General features: G+C 41.8%; 1 protein-coding gene across 1 annotated transcript in view; it reads left to right on the forward strand.

Annotated features, from left to right (window-relative positions):
* The window catches only part of cdc73 (cell division cycle 73, Paf1/RNA polymerase II complex component, homolog (S. cerevisiae)), a 277,463-nt gene that overhangs the window by 171,003 nt on the left and 88,479 nt on the right, over nucleotides 1-17,981 (forward strand). Inside the window, exons 12-13 of the mRNA XM_055642329.1 lie at nucleotides 2,848-2,883; nucleotides 3,526-3,613. Coding sequence (XP_055498304.1) covers nucleotides 2,848-2,883; nucleotides 3,526-3,613 — 124 coding nt within the window. The remainder of the gene's footprint in view (nucleotides 1-2,847; nucleotides 2,884-3,525; nucleotides 3,614-17,981) is intronic.

Here is a 17,981-nt window from a genome sequence, read left to right on the forward strand (position 1 = left end):
GCCGATCTATCTCCCCCTCATAACCCCATTCAGCTGCCTTCTCCTCATAACCTCTGACACCTTTAATAGAGCAAATAGGACTTGATGTTTCAATCCCTGGAGTAAGTCGGCACTCTTGATATTGGCAGTGGGATTGGAGTGGTGAAAGGTAGGGTAGATACGTCATCGGGGTCTTCAGGTGGGCACCCTCCTTCTTTGACGTTTCATTGTTAAGCCCAAAACATCTCCAGGCTCAACGGTGATGCCTGGCATCCCAGTTACACCCCCTCAGTTCCATACCCTCCAAAGCCAATTACTGCTTTCTTCTGCTGAATTTGATAATGACTTGATTGCTTGTTGGAGGGAGCGACCCCTCACCCCCATTTTCTTTAATAGACTGGTCGTAGAATTAGCAACAAATCCCCTGCATCCCTCTTCTACAGGGAAAGTCTTGGTCTTCCAGCCATTCTGGGCAGCTTCAGTTGCCAGTTCAGAATACTTGGTCTTTTTCCACTCATAAACATCTTCAACACCATCTTCCCATGGAATGGTCAATTCCACAACTTGGCTGTTGTGGACCACAGGACCATGTCTGGCTGGAGTGTTGTAGCCACGATGTCTGGGGGAAACACAACGCTTTTTTTCCAAGTCCACGTCCATTTTCCAATCCCGAGCAGGCTGCAGAATGCTTGCATTCATTGATGTTACCTGGTGCTCTGGAGGTTGGCCTGCTGGTACAAATGTTATGAAGTGGACATTGCCTGACGATGTTTGTGGGGAAGCATTTGTGGTGGTTCGCCTCTGTTCCAGGATTGATGCCAGCTGTCTGAGAACTTGGTTATGCCGCCAAGTGTAACGCCCTTGGGCGAGACTCGTAGTGCATCCTGTTAAAATTGCCTTGGTGATGCAGGTGCTTGGCATGGGGAGCAAGTGGGGTCTTCTCTGAAACATTGCTTCAGGTTCTGGGGTGAGGGCAGAATGTCATAAGTGGCTGTGATGACAAAACTTAGCCGAGATCTCTCCATTTGCCAGATGTCACGCCAGCTGAGTTTTCTCTTTTCCAGGCTCTCCCAGTTAGTCCATTGGCTTGCTTGGCCCTGAGACGGCCTTGGCGTGTTGCTCTGCTTCCTCCAGTCCAAGCCACTGTTTCACATGTGTGTTGATCATTCTTTCCAGCTTTCCCACTTTGTTGATGGGGATTCCACACACTGTTAAAGGCCACACGAGTCTTGATAGTATACCAAACTGGAAGCTTGAGTTTTCCTGTTAGCAAGGTCTTGTTGATGCGAGCTATGTGCGTGATGGTATCCTTTTTTGAGTGTTCAAACTGCTCGGTGTCCTTGAGCTTTGCATCATACCATCGGCCCAAGCTCTTCACTGGCACTTCTGAAACAGTTGGAACAGGTATTCCGTCAATATGAAGTCTATGATCCTTGACTTGACCTTTGACAATAGAGATGCTTCTGCACTTGCTGGGTTTAATCTTCATTCTTGCCCATGTGATGTTTTGATGACGTTTTTCCCGAAGTCTCTTGGTGTGGGGGACTGTTGTCGTTAGTGCTGTTGTTACATCGTCCATATAGGCTCGTATAGGTGGTAACCGCTGACCACACTGTAGCCGTTTTGAGGCTCTGACAATGAGCTTCATTGCCATAGTGAAGGTCAATGGGGAGATGGTGCACCCCGCCATGATGCCTACTTCCAGTGGTTGCCAAGCTGTGGTAAAGTCTGATGTTATGAGATAAAATTGCAGATCCTGGAAGTAGTTTTACTAATCAAGAATCTATCTATCTCTGCTGTAAAAATACCCACACTTGGCCTCTTCAGCCTTCTGTGGCAAAGAATTCCACAGATTCACCATCCACTGACAAAATAAATTTCACCTCATTTCCTTCCTAAAAGAACGTCTTTTAGTTCTGAGGCTATGACCTCTAGTTCTGGACTCTCCCTCTAATGGAAACATCCTCTCCACATCCACTCTATCCAAGCCTTTCACAATTCTGTATGTTTCAATGAGGTCTCCCCTCATTCTTCTAAACTCCAGCGAGTACAAACGCTCATCATAGGTTAACCTACTCATTCCTGGTGCTTTGGTTTCCTCCCACATTCCAAAAATATCAAGGCTTGTTGGTTATTTGGCATATGTAAACTGGAAATTGTCCCTAGTATGTGGGAGAGTGCTTGTATATGGGGTGATCATTAGTCGGCTTTAATTTGCTCTGCTTTTGCATTAGTTTTGAGTCCTGATTTTGAAAACTATAATTTGAGCATCTAGGCCCTTGTAATAAAAATATTTCAACAAAAGAATCATTGAATAGTTTTGTCTGGGAACGGCACAATCACTAACTGTGGAATCCAACAACTGAAGGTCATTGTTTAATCCACACACAAGCTGGAAAACTCAATGTGGATAAACGGGATTCTATTTTGCTTATTAAGTGTAGGTGGAGTGTTGGCAAATCTTCAGTCACTGAAGGCAACAGCTTAAAAGAGCAGAAGAGAATCAAATAAGTGTGAAGAAATGTCACTGCCTTAAGCTGCCAGCCAAAGCAGAGGGTTTTAGTGCATCAGCCTCAATACCAGAGATATTTTAGATATTTTGTTTTGCTCACATTTGCATATGAGCTGTAAGCAGATTCTCCCGTGATATTTGATCATTTGAGATTGGGAACTAATTATTAAAATCAGACCTCATTTGATGTAAATTGTTATTCAGAAGTTTTGCATGAGAGACGGAAAAGCTAAGGAATGCAAAGAAGTGGTTTGCAAAATATACCAGGAAATTAAGCATTTTGGATGCACGTTAATGGTTTCTAGTTGTACTCCGTTTAGGTACGCAATGTAACAAAATCTTTTTTTCACCAACAGTTTCACAAGCAAGACCGCCACCAAATCAAAAGAAAGGTAAGAGGCATGATTCTGCAGTTGTATTTTATTTAACTCTATGTTCGAGGAAGATATTTACCGCTACAGCCCAGGGATATTTGATAAAGTTTCACTGGGGCAGTATAGTTATGAAGAGGAAGCTCTTATAACTTGGCCAGACTGACCAAGATGCCCCATCTAAGCTGATCCCACTTGCCCATGTTTGGCCCATATCGCTCCAAACCTTTGCCATCCACATACCCGTCCAAGTGTCTTTTAAATGTTACCTCCTCTTGCAGCTTGTTCCATATACCCAGCACCCTCTAAGTGAAAAATGTTGCCCCTCGGGTTTGTTTTACATCTTAACCCTCTCACCTTAAACAAATATATCCTCTTGTTTTTGATTCCCCCTATCCTGGGTAAAATACTTTGTGCATTCACCCTATCTATTCCCCTCATAAACATCTATAAGATCAATCCTCAGCCTCATATGTCCAAGGAATAGAGTCCTTGCCTGCCCAATCTCTCCCTAGTGCTCAGCTTCTCAAGTCTTGGCAACATCCTCATAAACCTTCTCTGCACTCTTTTTATGTTGAAGTAAAATACTCTTGTGCTGATATGTTAAATCCCCAACTTTCATTAGGTATTGGAAAGGTTAAAAAATCTATCTCTTCCTTCCAGGCTCTCGAACTCCTATCATTATCATTCCTGCAGCTACCACCTCTTTAATTACCATGCTGAATGCAAAGGATCTTTTACAGGACTTAAAGTAAGTAGTGGAATCAATTGTGTGGTTTGGTGAGTTCTTGACGTTGGTATGAAGTAAATGCTGTCCATGAAAATTGTGAAAGGATGATTGAGTCTGTATCTGCATGGGCTACTTGTGCAGGATTTCACACACACCACATTAGTAGATCCCTTTTCCTTGAATGAATTACACTAAATGGGGAAGAAAACCCCAAAACCAGTATTTATAGGATTACCCAGATCGTTACTTTAATATAATTCAATAATCCCTTAATGAATACATGTCAAAAATGAGCACCTGATTTCAAGTATTTTGTATCACATGACAAAGTAAAGTGTGTTCATCACTTCACAATCTTCGAGCAGAGTCAATTAAGAAATTAAATTATGTGAATGTGATAAATGTTTAAGCTATATCATTGAGCATGTTACAGTGATCTTACTCGGAAGGAAGGAACAGTCACTTGCTGGAACTAGCAATGTGTCTAGTAAATGACGATAGTGGATTAAAATTGCCACAGGGTTGAATGTGCAATCAGAAAGGGATGGGTTGCAGTGACTGGTAAGAAATCTTGCAGAATTTGTGTATTCGCTAATAAAAATGGTGTATTTCATTCAGTGTGTGTGTGTGATGTTTTAGATAGACATGCAATGGCAGTGAATGGAGGGATGTGGATTATGTGCAAGCAGATGAGATTAGTTTGTTTTAGCGTCATGTTCGGCACGGACACTGTGGGCTGAAGGGCCCTATTCCTGTGCTGTTCTGTGCTATGTTCTCTGGTATGGGTTACAATGGCTTGTGGACAATTTTGCAGAATTTGTGTATTCTCTAACGAAATGGTATACTTAGCTCACATGTGTGTGACCTTTTAGATGGGCACATGGATGTATCTGGAATGGAGGGCTATGGATTATGTACAGGCAGATGAGATGAGTTTGTCTTGGCATCATGTTCAGCACAGACATTGTGGGCTGAAGGGCCTGTTTCTGTGCAATACTCTTCTATGTTCTAATATTCATTTTTAACAAATCAAAATTATCTGAATATATGCTTTATGTCCTGGCTCATATAAAGCTTAATCATGTGAAATACTTTACAAACAGTATTTATAATTTGGTATACACCAGTACATTCATAATTGTATGGAATTATTTAGGAGCATCTTTAAATCAAGAATGGGGAAATTTTAGTCTTCAATTAAATTATAGTAAAACTCCAAAAATCAGACACCATCTGGACTTTGGCAGGAAGGAATGGAAAATGCTGGTTTAAACCGAAGATAGACACAAAACGCTGGAGTAATTCAGCATGTCAGACAGCATCTCTGGAGAAAAGGAATAGATGCCTGAAGAAGGGTCTCGACCCAAAAAAACTCCACCTATTCTTTTTCTCCAGAGATGCAGTCTGACCCGCTGAGATACTCTAGCTTTTTGTGTCTACCATCTGGACTTTGGCAGTTCCAAGCTAGCAGATTTTTCAGAATATTGGATATTACCGCGCTTGGAATTTACTTTCGAGAGCTTGTTACACTGTGGTTTCATAATTTTCCAGTGAGTTGTTTGGGTTTAAAGGGACTGTGTCCTGTGAGTTCACAGGGAGTGCAGGCATGTGGCTCAGATATTGAAAAGGGAGTGTGGAAATGGGACCTGGGTTAGTTTAAAAGGATGTGTGATGAGTTTCAAGTGAGAGTGAAACTGAACCCTGATGAGTGTAAAAGGATTGTAAGTAGCTTTCCACAGACAATGTCAAGGAACCATGAGCACTGGACCCTGCCATGAAGTGAAGAATTGTAGCACTTGAGCTTAAAGAGAGACCATGGGAAAAAAAACAGGTGAATCATCAGGACTTTCGATCAATAGAACAGAATATTATCAGAATTTTGTTGGAGTATTTTGAAGATATTTTTGAGCAACTGAGAATCATGATCTCCTTTCCATTCTATACAGTGTCATTGAATTGCAGATAAGTTTCTTAACCACATATTATTCGAGACCGAGTGGGACCCGTTGGGTCCCATCCCCTCAATGAGCGGTTGCGTGGGGGGGGGCAGCCTGCATGTCATTCACACACAGTGGGACCCGTTGGGTCCCCCCCCCCACACACACACACACACACACACCACACACACACACACACACACACACACACACACACACACACACACACACACACACACACACACACACACACACACACACACACACACACACTAACCACCCCCCCACACACACACACACTAACCACCCCCCTTGATATTATATTAATATTATTAATTGGCTCCTTTTACCCCCCATCCCCCGCCCTATCACACATGGCTCCCAACTCGCAGGCGCGGCTAGAGAGGGAGAGGGAGGGAGAGATGGCAGAGAGTGAGAGGGGCAGAGATAGAGAGAGAGGAGGCAGAGAGAGAGGGAAAGAGGGAGAGAGTGGCAGAGAGCAAGGGAGAGAGTGAGGATTAATGTATTTAGCCAGTTTTGTGAAATTCATTGCCACAGACAGCCGTGATGGCCAAATCATTGGGTATTTTCAAAGCGGAGATTAATAGGTTCGTGATTAGTAAGGGCGTCAAAGATTACCCAGAGAATAGGGTTGAGAGGGAAAGATGGATTAGCCACGATTAAATGGCGGAATTGACCTGATGGGCTGAATGGCCTAATTCAGTTGCTATGAGTTATGACTAGGTCTATGCTAATGACGGAGCACATGAAAGGTTGCAGAATTTATGAGAATGCTTATACATTTTGTGACAAAAATGCATGTATTCCTTTGTTTGTATTCATGATGTGGAACTCAAGTTTATTTTTATTGATATTTCTAAGCGTGCTATCAAGACGACTAAACCCAGATGCAGTTCTCAAATGTTAAGTACAGCAAATTACACAAATTCTAAAAAGTAGCTTGTTTGTGTTTCTGTTATGGAATATAATTGCAGCACGAAGCAGCATTATTTAATTGGGCTGATTTTAAGATTTTGCAACATAATGAAATATGTATCGTCCAATGTACTCGATTTGGAGAAGGCAAATAGACTTGTAGGGTATTACTAAATATATTGAAGAGGATCAGTGCAAAATAAAGACTTAAACCACTGAAGAGGTGATAATAATACTGCAGATACGTAGAATCCAAAATGTCCATTAAAGGATAAATGAAGGATGTTTTCCCATTAGTTTGTTTCTAATTGAGTGATTTTACTGCTCTAAATTTGGCTTTTAATCATTAATCTGAATTATTCATTGTTGTAACTGGTTCTTGTTGGCGTTGATTATAATCAGATGAATACTTACATTTTAAAACTATTAGTTTTAAAAAGGGAATATAATATAGAATATCTGAGGAACATTATTCATCGTGGAAACGGTGCATTACTCATAATCTCAAATAGTATGAAGAAACGAGGAACTGCAGTCTATGCATTTTTTTTACAGATCAAATTATAAATTCTATAGAAAAGAAAGACGTAACTCATCAAATCAGGCAGCATTTCTAGAGACCATCCTGGCTGAAGAAGGGTCCCGACCTAAAACATTGCCCATCCACATTCTCCATGTCTGCTACTATTGATTCCAGATGTATTTTTGGTATCACTTGCAATGTTCCAACTAAAAGCTTAAGCATATTTCACAATTCCCTGGTGGATCATTGAGGTTTCATACATTTAGCAGATCAAGGTTTACAAACCCTTAAAAGATTAGAATCTGGGATTGTTGTAAATACTGATTACTAATGTTACATTTTATAGACTGAGATTTGAGTTAAAACCTGTTTCTCTGTGTCAATTTCCACCCACAACCTTCACAGCGAGGACCAATTAATTTCATTTACACCCAAGGGTGTCTTACTAGAGACAGGCCTGTGTATAGTGACCGACTGGCACATCTGCCACAGGCAAAGGATGGTTTAAATGGACACGTTTGTCCTCTGCTGTTGAAGAATGGTGCTCTGCATGTAAATAAACATTATCTTTGGCACCGAGTTTGCACCGAGCTTTACCATTCCAATCAGTAAGCTCTAAAGTGACTTTAATAAACCAGTGACAAAACTTCCCTCTTTGAACAGAAAAGGAAGAATCTCTCTCCTGCCAGGTTGCCCACTTGGCACTTATTCAATGTCCATTTTCAAAAACCCAGTTATTTTTCATTCTAAACTGCTCTCTGTAATGCTTTTTAGATCTTCAATCGGAACTAAATTGAAGTAGTTAAGGTTGAAAAATCGCATTGCCTTGCCAATCTCTGCATCGTAACAAAAGGATCTTCATTTATACCGTACTTACAGTGCCCTTCGTAATGTTCGGGACAAAGACCCATCATTTATTTATTTATTTGCCTCTGTGCTCCACAATTTGAGTTTTGTTTTAGAAAAAAAAAATCACATGTGGTTAATGTGCACATTGTCAGATTTTATTAAAGGTTTTAATTAATGGGACACATGGCTTCACAGGTGTTTGTAATTGCTCAGGTGTGTTTAATTGCCTCCTTAATGCAGGTATTAGAGAGCTTATAGGGAGGACGAAGCAGCTATGTAGATGCTTCTTTTAAGAGAAGAGCAGAGAATTGTAAAGCAGTAGAAGTCATTGGACGGAACAAAAACAAATAGGATTGGGTTGAATAGCCGCAAAATGGAGTGTCATTTTGCTAGACTACCACTTTGGAGAAAACAATACAGCCTTTTAGGTTTGGGTTTGCCAGAGAAAGTTGGCAATTATTCTTCAAATGGTGTTACAATGTCTGACCATAGACAGACTAATTTTCTTTGAAGTGTGTAGAAAGGAATCGTGGATGCTGGTTTGTACTGAAGCGAGACACAATGTGCTGGAGTAACTCAACATGCCAGGCAATATCTCTGGAGAAAAAGGATGGGTGCATTTTGGGTTGGGACCTTTCTTCAGACTTCAGAAAGTTTCTTTGAAGGCATGTGCTTGGAATATGGTTTCATCAAGAATTGAATAGCTTGATGCAGGAAACGGGTAAATTAGTCTGTAACCTCACCAGTAGGATTGAATGTTCACCTCTTTCGAAGCTGAGAGCCATTTCTAAAATCCTTCAGAATAATATTTTTAAAATAAAATTATTAAATTGGATGCCATGGATTCTTCATCATTTTTGAACGGATTGCAAACTCCACCAATTTATTTCAGGGCTTATTAGTTAGCACAGTTTATTAGAGTGCAGAGGAGATTTACTAGGATGTTGCCAGGACTCGAGGCCGAGAGCTATAGGGAGAGGTTGGGCAGCCTAGGACTCCATGGCGCGCAGGAGGATGAGGAGTGATCTTTTTTTTTGAGGTGTATAAGATCATGAGGGGAATAAATATGGTGAATACACAGAGGCTTTCACCCAGAGTAGGGGAGTCAAGAACCGGAGAAAATAGGTTTAATGTGAGAGAGGAAAGATTTAATGGGAACCTGAGGGGCAACATTTTGTTGGTGGTGGGTATATGGAATAAGCTGCCAGAGGAGGCCGCTGTTGGAGTGATCCCAGGCAAGGGATCAGCTCTGATGTTAAGTCCACGCCCCGCGGTGGGGCTCAAAGTCGGTCCCGAGCAAGAAATCTAGCTCCATCGATGTTAGGTTGCAGAGCGACCGGAGATACCATCCAGAAAACAATCGCATCTCCAGCAAGGTAAGAGACTGAAAAAAAACCCCGACCCCCACATAAAACAAACCAGCGCACATTTACACAAACTTTTAAAACACACTAAAAATTTAAAAAAGACGAAAAAACAGACAGACTGTTGGCGGGGCTGCTAATCGTGCGGTGCCCCAGATTAACTTGAAACTTCTTTCAGAAGTTTGAAGTAATGCTCTTCTGACTGGCGCCAACGATGGCTGCCACATTGGCTGCCACATTGCTGTATTGTATGTGTTTGTTCATTTGTGTGGTCTGTAGACATCCCACAAAGATCATTTTTATTAACGTCAGACATGCGGTACCTCCAAACATCATTCCGGATTTCTTTCACTAGCTGGAATATTTGGACATACTCGTCGGCTGTGGCTGTGTTCGAGGTCTTGAGACGGAGGAGGACACGTGGGAAGCGCTAACCCGATTCTGGGTACAAGGATTAAGCACGGAGTATATTCCTTGCAAAACTACATTCTCTCAACAACAAGTGGATGAACTGTAACTCCTGTGCCAGACAAACAAAGACTTCTCTCGATGAATATACAGACACTGTGACATCATATGTCAGCGTTTGTGAGGACACACTAGGGGTTATTTACAGTTTTACCAAAGCCAATTAACCTACAACTTTGGAATGTGGGAAACTGAAGATCTCTGAGAAAACCCACGCAGGTCACGGAGAGACCATATAAACTCCGTACATACAAGCACCCGTAGTCAGGATTGATCCCGGGTCCCAGGCGCTGTAAGGCAGCAATTGAACCGCTGTGCCACCGTGCTGCCATGTTTGATTGGGGTTAAAATTTAATTGGGATATAATGTATTGCCAAAAAATGAAATGTTGCAATGGATCCCCGTTGTGCAAACAACCTTGTTTACTCATGCCAAGTTGCTTGCAATATTTTTGTCATATTCAGTTAAGAATGTATTTCTTTGATTAATTCATTGGACTTTTATTTTTGAAATACTGTCACCATCTGATAGAAGATGTATTTTCTCTGGAGATGCTGTCTGAACCACTGAGTTACTCCAGCACGCTGTGTCTATCTTCGGTATAAACCAGCACCCGCAGTTCCTTGCTACACAGAAGAACTGCGTTGGAAGGAACTGCAGATGCTGCTTTAAACCAAAGATCGACACAAAATGCTGGGGTAAACTCAGCAGGACAGGCAGCATCTCTGGAGAGATAGAATGGATGATGTTTCGAAGAATCTCAACCCGAAACGTCACTCACTCCTTCTCCCAAAGATGCCCCCCCCCCCCCCCCCCCCCATAGATGCTGCCTCACCCGCTGAGTTACTCCTGCATCTTGCATCCACACAAAATAACTAGTGGTTTAACTGGAACAAAATCCAGTATCTATAGCAGTGAACATTTGAGCAGAATACATTTGTTATCTAGAAATGTAGAACCAACTGTCTTAATGGTCTCGTATTTAAGAAGGAACTGTAGATGCTGGAAAATCGAAGGTAGACAAAAATGCTGGAGAAACTCAGCGGGTGAGGCAGCATCTATGGAGCAAAGGAAATGGGCAACGTTTCGGGCCGAAACCCTTCTTCAGACTGATGTGGGGGGGGGGTGGAAGAAGAAAGGAAGATGAGGAGCCAGTTGTGCTGAGGGAGAGGTGAGAAGGGGAGGAGAAAGTAAGGACTACATGAAATTAGAGAAGTCAATGTTCATACCGCTGGGGTGTAAACTACCCATGCGAAATGTGAGGTGCTGCTCCTCCAATTTACGGTGGTCCTCACTCTGGCCATGGAGGAGGCCCAGGACAGAAAGGTCGGATTCGGAATGGGAGGGGGAGTTGGGGAGTTGAAGTGCTGAGCCACCGGTAGATCAGGTTGGATAATGCAAACTGTGCGGAGGTGTTGGGCGAAGCGATCGCCAAGCCTACGCTTGATCTTACCGATGTAGAGCAGCTGACATCTAGAGCAGCGGGATGCAATAGATGAGGTTGGAGGAAGTGCAGGTAAACCTCTGGCACACCTGGAAAGACTGCTTGGGGCCTTGAATGGAGTCAAGGGGGGAGGTAAAGCAACAAGTGTAGCATCTCTTGCAGTTGCAATGGTCTCGCGTTTACTCGGGTAGCAATGTATGAAGTGAAGAAACAAAGAAGCAAAGAAATGCAGATGCTGGTTAATACACAAAAGGACACTAAATGCTGGAGTAACTCAGCGGGTGAGGCAGCATCCCTGGAGAATATCAAGTTGGAATCCGTCTGTAATCTATTTGAGGGGAGGGGGTAGGGAGAGAAGAAAGCTGGAACAGGGAAGAGGCAGGACAAAGCGTGGCATCCAGAGGGAGAAAAGTGTGGTGTGTGGGGCGGGGGTGTGGGGTGTGAATGGAGGGAAGAAATAGATGGGCATCCCAGGTGAGGCAGGGGGGGGGGGGGGGGGGGGGGGGGGGGGGGGGGGGGTTGTTGAGGAGAAGGGGGTGGATGGATTAATGAGGGGTTCCCTGAAATTGGAAGTATTAATTGTTTCATGAAAAGAGGCTGGTTGAATTTGAAAGCGGAGGAAGATGGGTTGAGTCAGTCGAAAGTAGCAAGGAGCAGATTAAATAGGAGAAAAGCCTATTTATCGAAAAAAACACGGTAAATATTACAAAATATATATATATGACAATTTTGTCAAATCTCACTGCACCCTATCTTTATCGAACTTTGTTCAGGCCCTTGTCAGTCAGAGTTCCTGTTGATCAAAGACTTGGGAGACAATCATAACTTTTGAAATGGTCACAGGATTACCATTTTATTGGCAGCATAATTAAGCAGCACATTATATAACCATACATCCGTGCGTGACTGTTCAGGACATAGACAAAGCAATATTGCAATATTGATTAGTTGAATGAAACTGTCCATATAACCAACCATTCGGTACAAATTCCTTTTTAAATATTGGATTTGAAGTCTACTTATTTACTTAAGCGTGAACCACAATCAGTAAATTATGCTTGACTGACAGAAAATTGCCCAGAATCTATAGCATTTTATAAATTACAACAATTATAATGAATCGGTTATTAGAACAGCATGTCACCTCAATATGACAGTCGAGGTCAACATTGAGATATGTGTCAATAAATATAATGGTGCAACTGGATTGTGCTGCTGTTCGGAATGAAAGTAATCTAGAAAATTAATTAAAATGGCATTGATAAATGGAACCAATACGTGTCTTGGGGTTCAGAGAGAAAGTCAAGATGAATGTTGAGAATGTTTCAGATGTGTCGTTAAAAGATTAAAATGCAAAATAGGCTTCTCAATGAACCTTTTTTAATCAATACATTATTTAATATTGTTAGGCATTATATTGCAATTAATAAGAACTTTTTTTTGTTGAAGCTTTTGATATAGAGTATTACAAATTCATATCCACTGGAACATTTTTCTTGAGACAAAATACCGATTAATTCTCGAAACAAAAGCAGACGTTTGAATCATTTTTTTCATACACTAGATGGAATTTAACTGTTGAATTCTAAAAGCAGATTTTTGGAAAAGCTGCATAAGAAGAACTGGGAGATAACAGAAGATTGACATTTACTTTTTGTTTAGTTTAGAGATAACAGGCCCCTCGGGCTAACAAGTCCGCACCGACCAGCGATCCCCGCACACTAACACAAGCATTCGCACACTAGGGACAATTTACACTTATACCAAGTATACAAAGCCAAGCCAATTAACCTACAAATCTGTAAGTCTTTGGAGTGTGTGAGGAAACGGAATATCTTGGAGAAGACCCACGCAGGTCATGGGGAGAACGTACAAACTCCGTACTGACAAGTGCCCGTAGTCGGGATCGAACCTGGGTCTCTGGCGCTGTAAGGCAGCAACTCTACCGCTGCGTCTTTGTAATCTAGGTATTTTAATCATGTGATATAAAAACTTGTAATTTAATCAGTGAAATCAGAATTAGTGTAGGGAGGAACTGCAGATGCTGGTTTAAACTGAAGACAGGGACAAAAGGCTGGAGAAACTCCGCAGATCAGGCAGCATCTTTGAAGAAAAGGAATTGGTAACGTTTGAAGTCAACACCCTTCCTCAGACTGAGAGTCAGGGGAAAGTGGAATGAGAGATATAAATGGTACTTAGCAGAAATGAATGGAAGGTATGCAAAAAGCACAGATAAATTGTTTGGCAACCGGGAATACTAGTGTATTCAAGATGTAAGATTTTGACTATTGCAGTAAATGAGATTGAAATGTGCAGTCAAATAAGTGAGGTATGGCTTCAGAGGAAAAGGACATACTTTTGAAAGAAGATGACGAGGAATTTATTTAGTCAGAGGATGGTGAATCTGTGGAATTCATTGCGATTGACGACCAAGTCAATGGATATTTTAAAGGCTATTTTTTAGTAATGCTGTCACTTTGTGACTTTTTTTGTAAACCAGCATCTGGGGTTCCTTGTGTCTCAATGCACGTTTAGTTTCTGTTATGCTTTCAAAGAGAGCAGATAATCTGGACACAACAATGTCCCCAAAAAAAAATATGTATATTAGATGAAGCACAGCTTCAGGTGAAAGGAGCAAAGTTGAAAGGAGATGTGTGGGCAAATGTGGAATTCATCGCCACAGAAGGCTGTGGAGGCAAAGTCAATGGATATTTTTAAGGCGGAGATTGACAGATTCTTGATTAATACGGACAGAAGGTAGGAGAATGGTATTGAGAGGGAAAGATAGATCACCAATAATTGAATGACGGAGTGGACTTGTTGGTCCAAATGGGCTGATTCTGCTCCTACAACTTATAAATCTTTATCGGAATATCAGAAACATTGTACAAAATTAATGACACAAAAGCAATGCGATAGGGAAAATGTGGTGGAAAGTAGGGTAACAGTGTCTCGGTTTCAATTCTTTGGTACTCAAATTATGATGCTCCCCGATTTACAATGCTTCGACTTACGATATTTCAACTTTATGATGGTGCAAACACTGGGCAACGGCAGCCACGCCGCAGCTCACTTCCGGTTGCGTGTTCACATTGTATTAAATGCCTTTTCGACTTACGATATTATCGGAACGTAACCCCATCGTAGGTCGAGGAGCAGCTGTAAATTGAGCAAAGTGCATGGAGACACAAGGAACTGCCGATGCTGGAAGTAAGAAACCAGTCTAAAAAAGGGTTACGACCTGAAGATTAGCCTATCCATGTCCTCCAGAGATGCTGCCTGTTCTGCTGAGGTACTCCAGCACCTTGTGTTCTGTGCAAAAAAACTTGATCGGATTGTGGAGAAAGGAGGAAAATTGAGGAGGTAAAAGGAAATAGTGGGCAAATTCAGTGGAGGAAAGCTGGCGAATAACACAGCACTGAGTTTCTTCTGTAGAAAGAATCCAAATTAAGTACGTTGGAATGAGGAAAAGGAAGAACATCATAAATTCTGACTATATGGATAACTGGAAATTAATATATAGGTGAAACTGAAATACCAGCATTGTGCTTATACAGATAATAGAATCCAGCAAATAAAGAATGCAAAAAACTCCAGCTGAATGTGAAGAGCAACATTAAGAGGAATAAACACAGCAATACATTATATCCCAAGGGCACATTAGCAGAATATGGGCAGTAAAGGTAGCACCAGGGAAACTATAAGATGAAGAGGGCACGCTGGTGGAGGAACTTGAGGGAATAATACATATTACAGAATTGCTTGCATACATATAGTCAAGGTGATTATTGTGAATGTAGAGTTGCTGTGTGTTTTTGTAGAGCAATTTGTGAAGGTAATTAATCCCATGAGAAATAATATTAAAGCACTTGCTTAAACTTTCAGCTTCCTTTAACAACTCCCTTAAGATATTATAAATATTCTTATGGAAAGTGATTCTTTTTTTCTAGATTTTCCTTCAATTTTGTTTTCAATGATCTCAAATGTTACATTTGCAAACCATCTCATCATATTAATGTAATTGCAGTATCCCTCATCACAGCCATCATTAACACCAGGTAGATAATATGTTAGTGAAGCAAAATTTATATTTACAGTCTGTGTGGAATTTGCACATTCTCCCTGTGGCAGTGTGGGCTTCCTCTGGACGCTCTGGTTTCTTCCCACATGGATAGGACAAGTTTGGAGGGATATGGACCAAGCGCAGGCAGGTGGGACTAGTTTGGCTGGGACATGTTGGCCGGTGTGGGCAAGTTGGGCCGAAAGGCCTGTTTCCACACTGTATGACTCTATGACAAAGACGTGCGGGTTTGTAGGTTAACTGGCCTCTGTAAATTGTCCCTAATGTATAGGGAGTGGATGAGAAAGTGAGGTAACATAGAACTTGTGTGAACGTGCGATCGATAGTTGGCGTGGACCTGGTGGCTAAAGGGCCTGTTTCCATGCTGTATATCTATCTATCTATCTATCTATCTATCTATCTATCTATCTATCTATCTATCTATCTATCTATCTATAAAACTCTGGGGCCATCCGACCGATTGCCGTCTGGCGCCCTTCCTGCCTTTCAATTCGTGCCCGATACTCGCAGATGTCCAATCGGAATGGCCGATGCTCGCAGATGTCCAATCGGAATGGATTCATTTGCATGTACGGCTGCCGGCTGCATTTCTTCCTTTGATTCATTGCCACGCCCAATCCAGACGCTCAATCTCCGAGATCTTTTCCATTTCGGTAGAGATTTTGCTTTTCTTTCTAAGTATCCGCTCCTCATTACATTTCGTCGTGTTCAAGTACACGTTTTTAATCAAATCCTTCTCCCCCCCACCCCCAAGTATTTCAAAAATAAACAGGCTTCTCCATTTACATGCCGGCTTCCAACACACTTCGAAACAAAGTTGCAAGACAGGAACACTCTGAACTTTTCACTGCTGCAGCAGGCAGGGGAGGTGCCATTGGATTTTTTTTTTAAATCCACTGCTGAGGGAGGCAGGGCAGTGCTGGAATCTTACTTTTGGGAACGGCTTCAGTTCCATTGGAGGAGACGGGTGCATGGTGGAATATTGGGTTGGGGGATCACACCATTGGGGGAGCAGACCCAACGGGTCTGCACTTGGTCTAGTTCTATTTGAAATTCTTCATATTTAACCAAATTACATAGGTGGCATGGTGGCACAGCTGGTAGAGCAATTACAATTGAAAACAGAAGAACTACAATTGAAAACAGAAAATTGTGGAAATATCCAGCAGGTCAGGCAGCATCTAAATTAACATTTTTGAAGTTGATTAGAAAAGTTTCACAGAGCTTATTCATTAGAACAGCTAATACTTTCCTCGACTGATGCTCAATCTTATTCCAGCATTTTGCTTTCATTTTAGACTTCCAGCATTCCTGATATTTTGCTTTTTCGGCATTTTGTGAAAAATGGAATTTGATGCATTGAAAAAAGACTGAATCCCGATACAGAAGGTGGACACTACTGAAACTGTGGCAGTGAAGGGAAGGATATACTGGCAGTGAGATAGAATTGCAAATATGCCTTCTCTTCAGAAATGGAGAGTTGGATAAGGCAGTTAATGAATTTAACACTTCCTTCATTCTTGAGAGGTTAAATAAGTCCTTGAAGAAACATTAATTATTCTGGACAGCCAGAATTTCTTTATAAAGCAGTATGAAGAAGTGTCCCAAATGTTGTATGTGTATTCCCGCCACAGATGCTGCCTGACCCGCTGAGTTCCTCCAACACTTAGGGTATTGCTCAAGATGCCAACACATGCTGTTTCTCGTGTCTTTCCAAATCAGGTTGCTTTAGATTCATTCCAGTAAATGAGATAGAAAATAGAAACTCAGCAAAATGTAGAAACAAGGAATTACAGGTGCTGGTTTACGAAATAGTGCTGGAGTACCTCAGCGGGTCAGACAGCATCTCTGGAGAACGTAAATAGCTGACACTTTAGGTTGTGACTGACGAAGGGTCCCAACCTGAAACTTCACCTATCCATGTTCTCCAGAGATGCTGCCTGACCTACTGGGCAACTCGGTAAATTTGTTTTATAGCAATTTTCAAAAAGCATTTGATAGAACCGATAAAGTGGTCCTATGGAAACTGATTATTCGCAGTAAATGTCCAGACATAGGAATTGAGCACTGTTAACATTTAATCATTCTGCTTAGTTGGGTGCAGTGTTAGCTGTGAAAGATGGCAAGACGTTAGGAAATATTGTACTGGAATGGATTTTGATGGTTGGAATAAATCTTGCATCATTTTAAATAGACACAACTCTACAATTCACACCCTAGGAAGATTACGCATTAAGATAGTTTTACATAAGTTGTGAGTCTGTTGAGAAAAGAAAAATCAATGCTGTTTTTGCAATAAAGGTTGAGTGTTATCAAGTTAGATTGCTTGTAGACATCTTTATGGAAGGCAACATTGTGGTTATATATCTAAGCATAGAGTTGATACAACGTGTAAGATAAACACAAAGTGCCGGAGTATCTCAGCGGGTTTGGGAGCATCACCTGAGAAAGTGGATGGGTGACGTTTTGGGTCGGGACCCTTCTTCAGACTGATTGTAGGGGAGGATAAAAATCCTGGAAGAGAGGAGATTCAGGGCACAGCCTGGCAGATAATAGGTTGGCACAGGTTTGGGGAGGGTGGGGCTTGATTAGGCAGATGGTTGGACAAAGGCCAGAGATGAAAGCCCAGAACGGTATGAGACAAAAGGATTAAAGAGGCATGAAATGTGAAGCCAGAGCCAGGAATCTAGGTGGAAGACCCCAACATTCTCATTAACTGAAGACACACGGAACTGCAGATGCAGGAATTACCACAACCCCCACCCTCCCCCTCCCCTGTGCCCAACC

This window comes from Leucoraja erinacea, chromosome 10 (genome assembly GCF_028641065.1).
Source record: "Leucoraja erinacea ecotype New England chromosome 10, Leri_hhj_1, whole genome shotgun sequence".
Lineage (NCBI taxonomy): Eukaryota > Metazoa > Chordata > Chondrichthyes > Rajiformes > Rajidae > Leucoraja > Leucoraja erinaceus.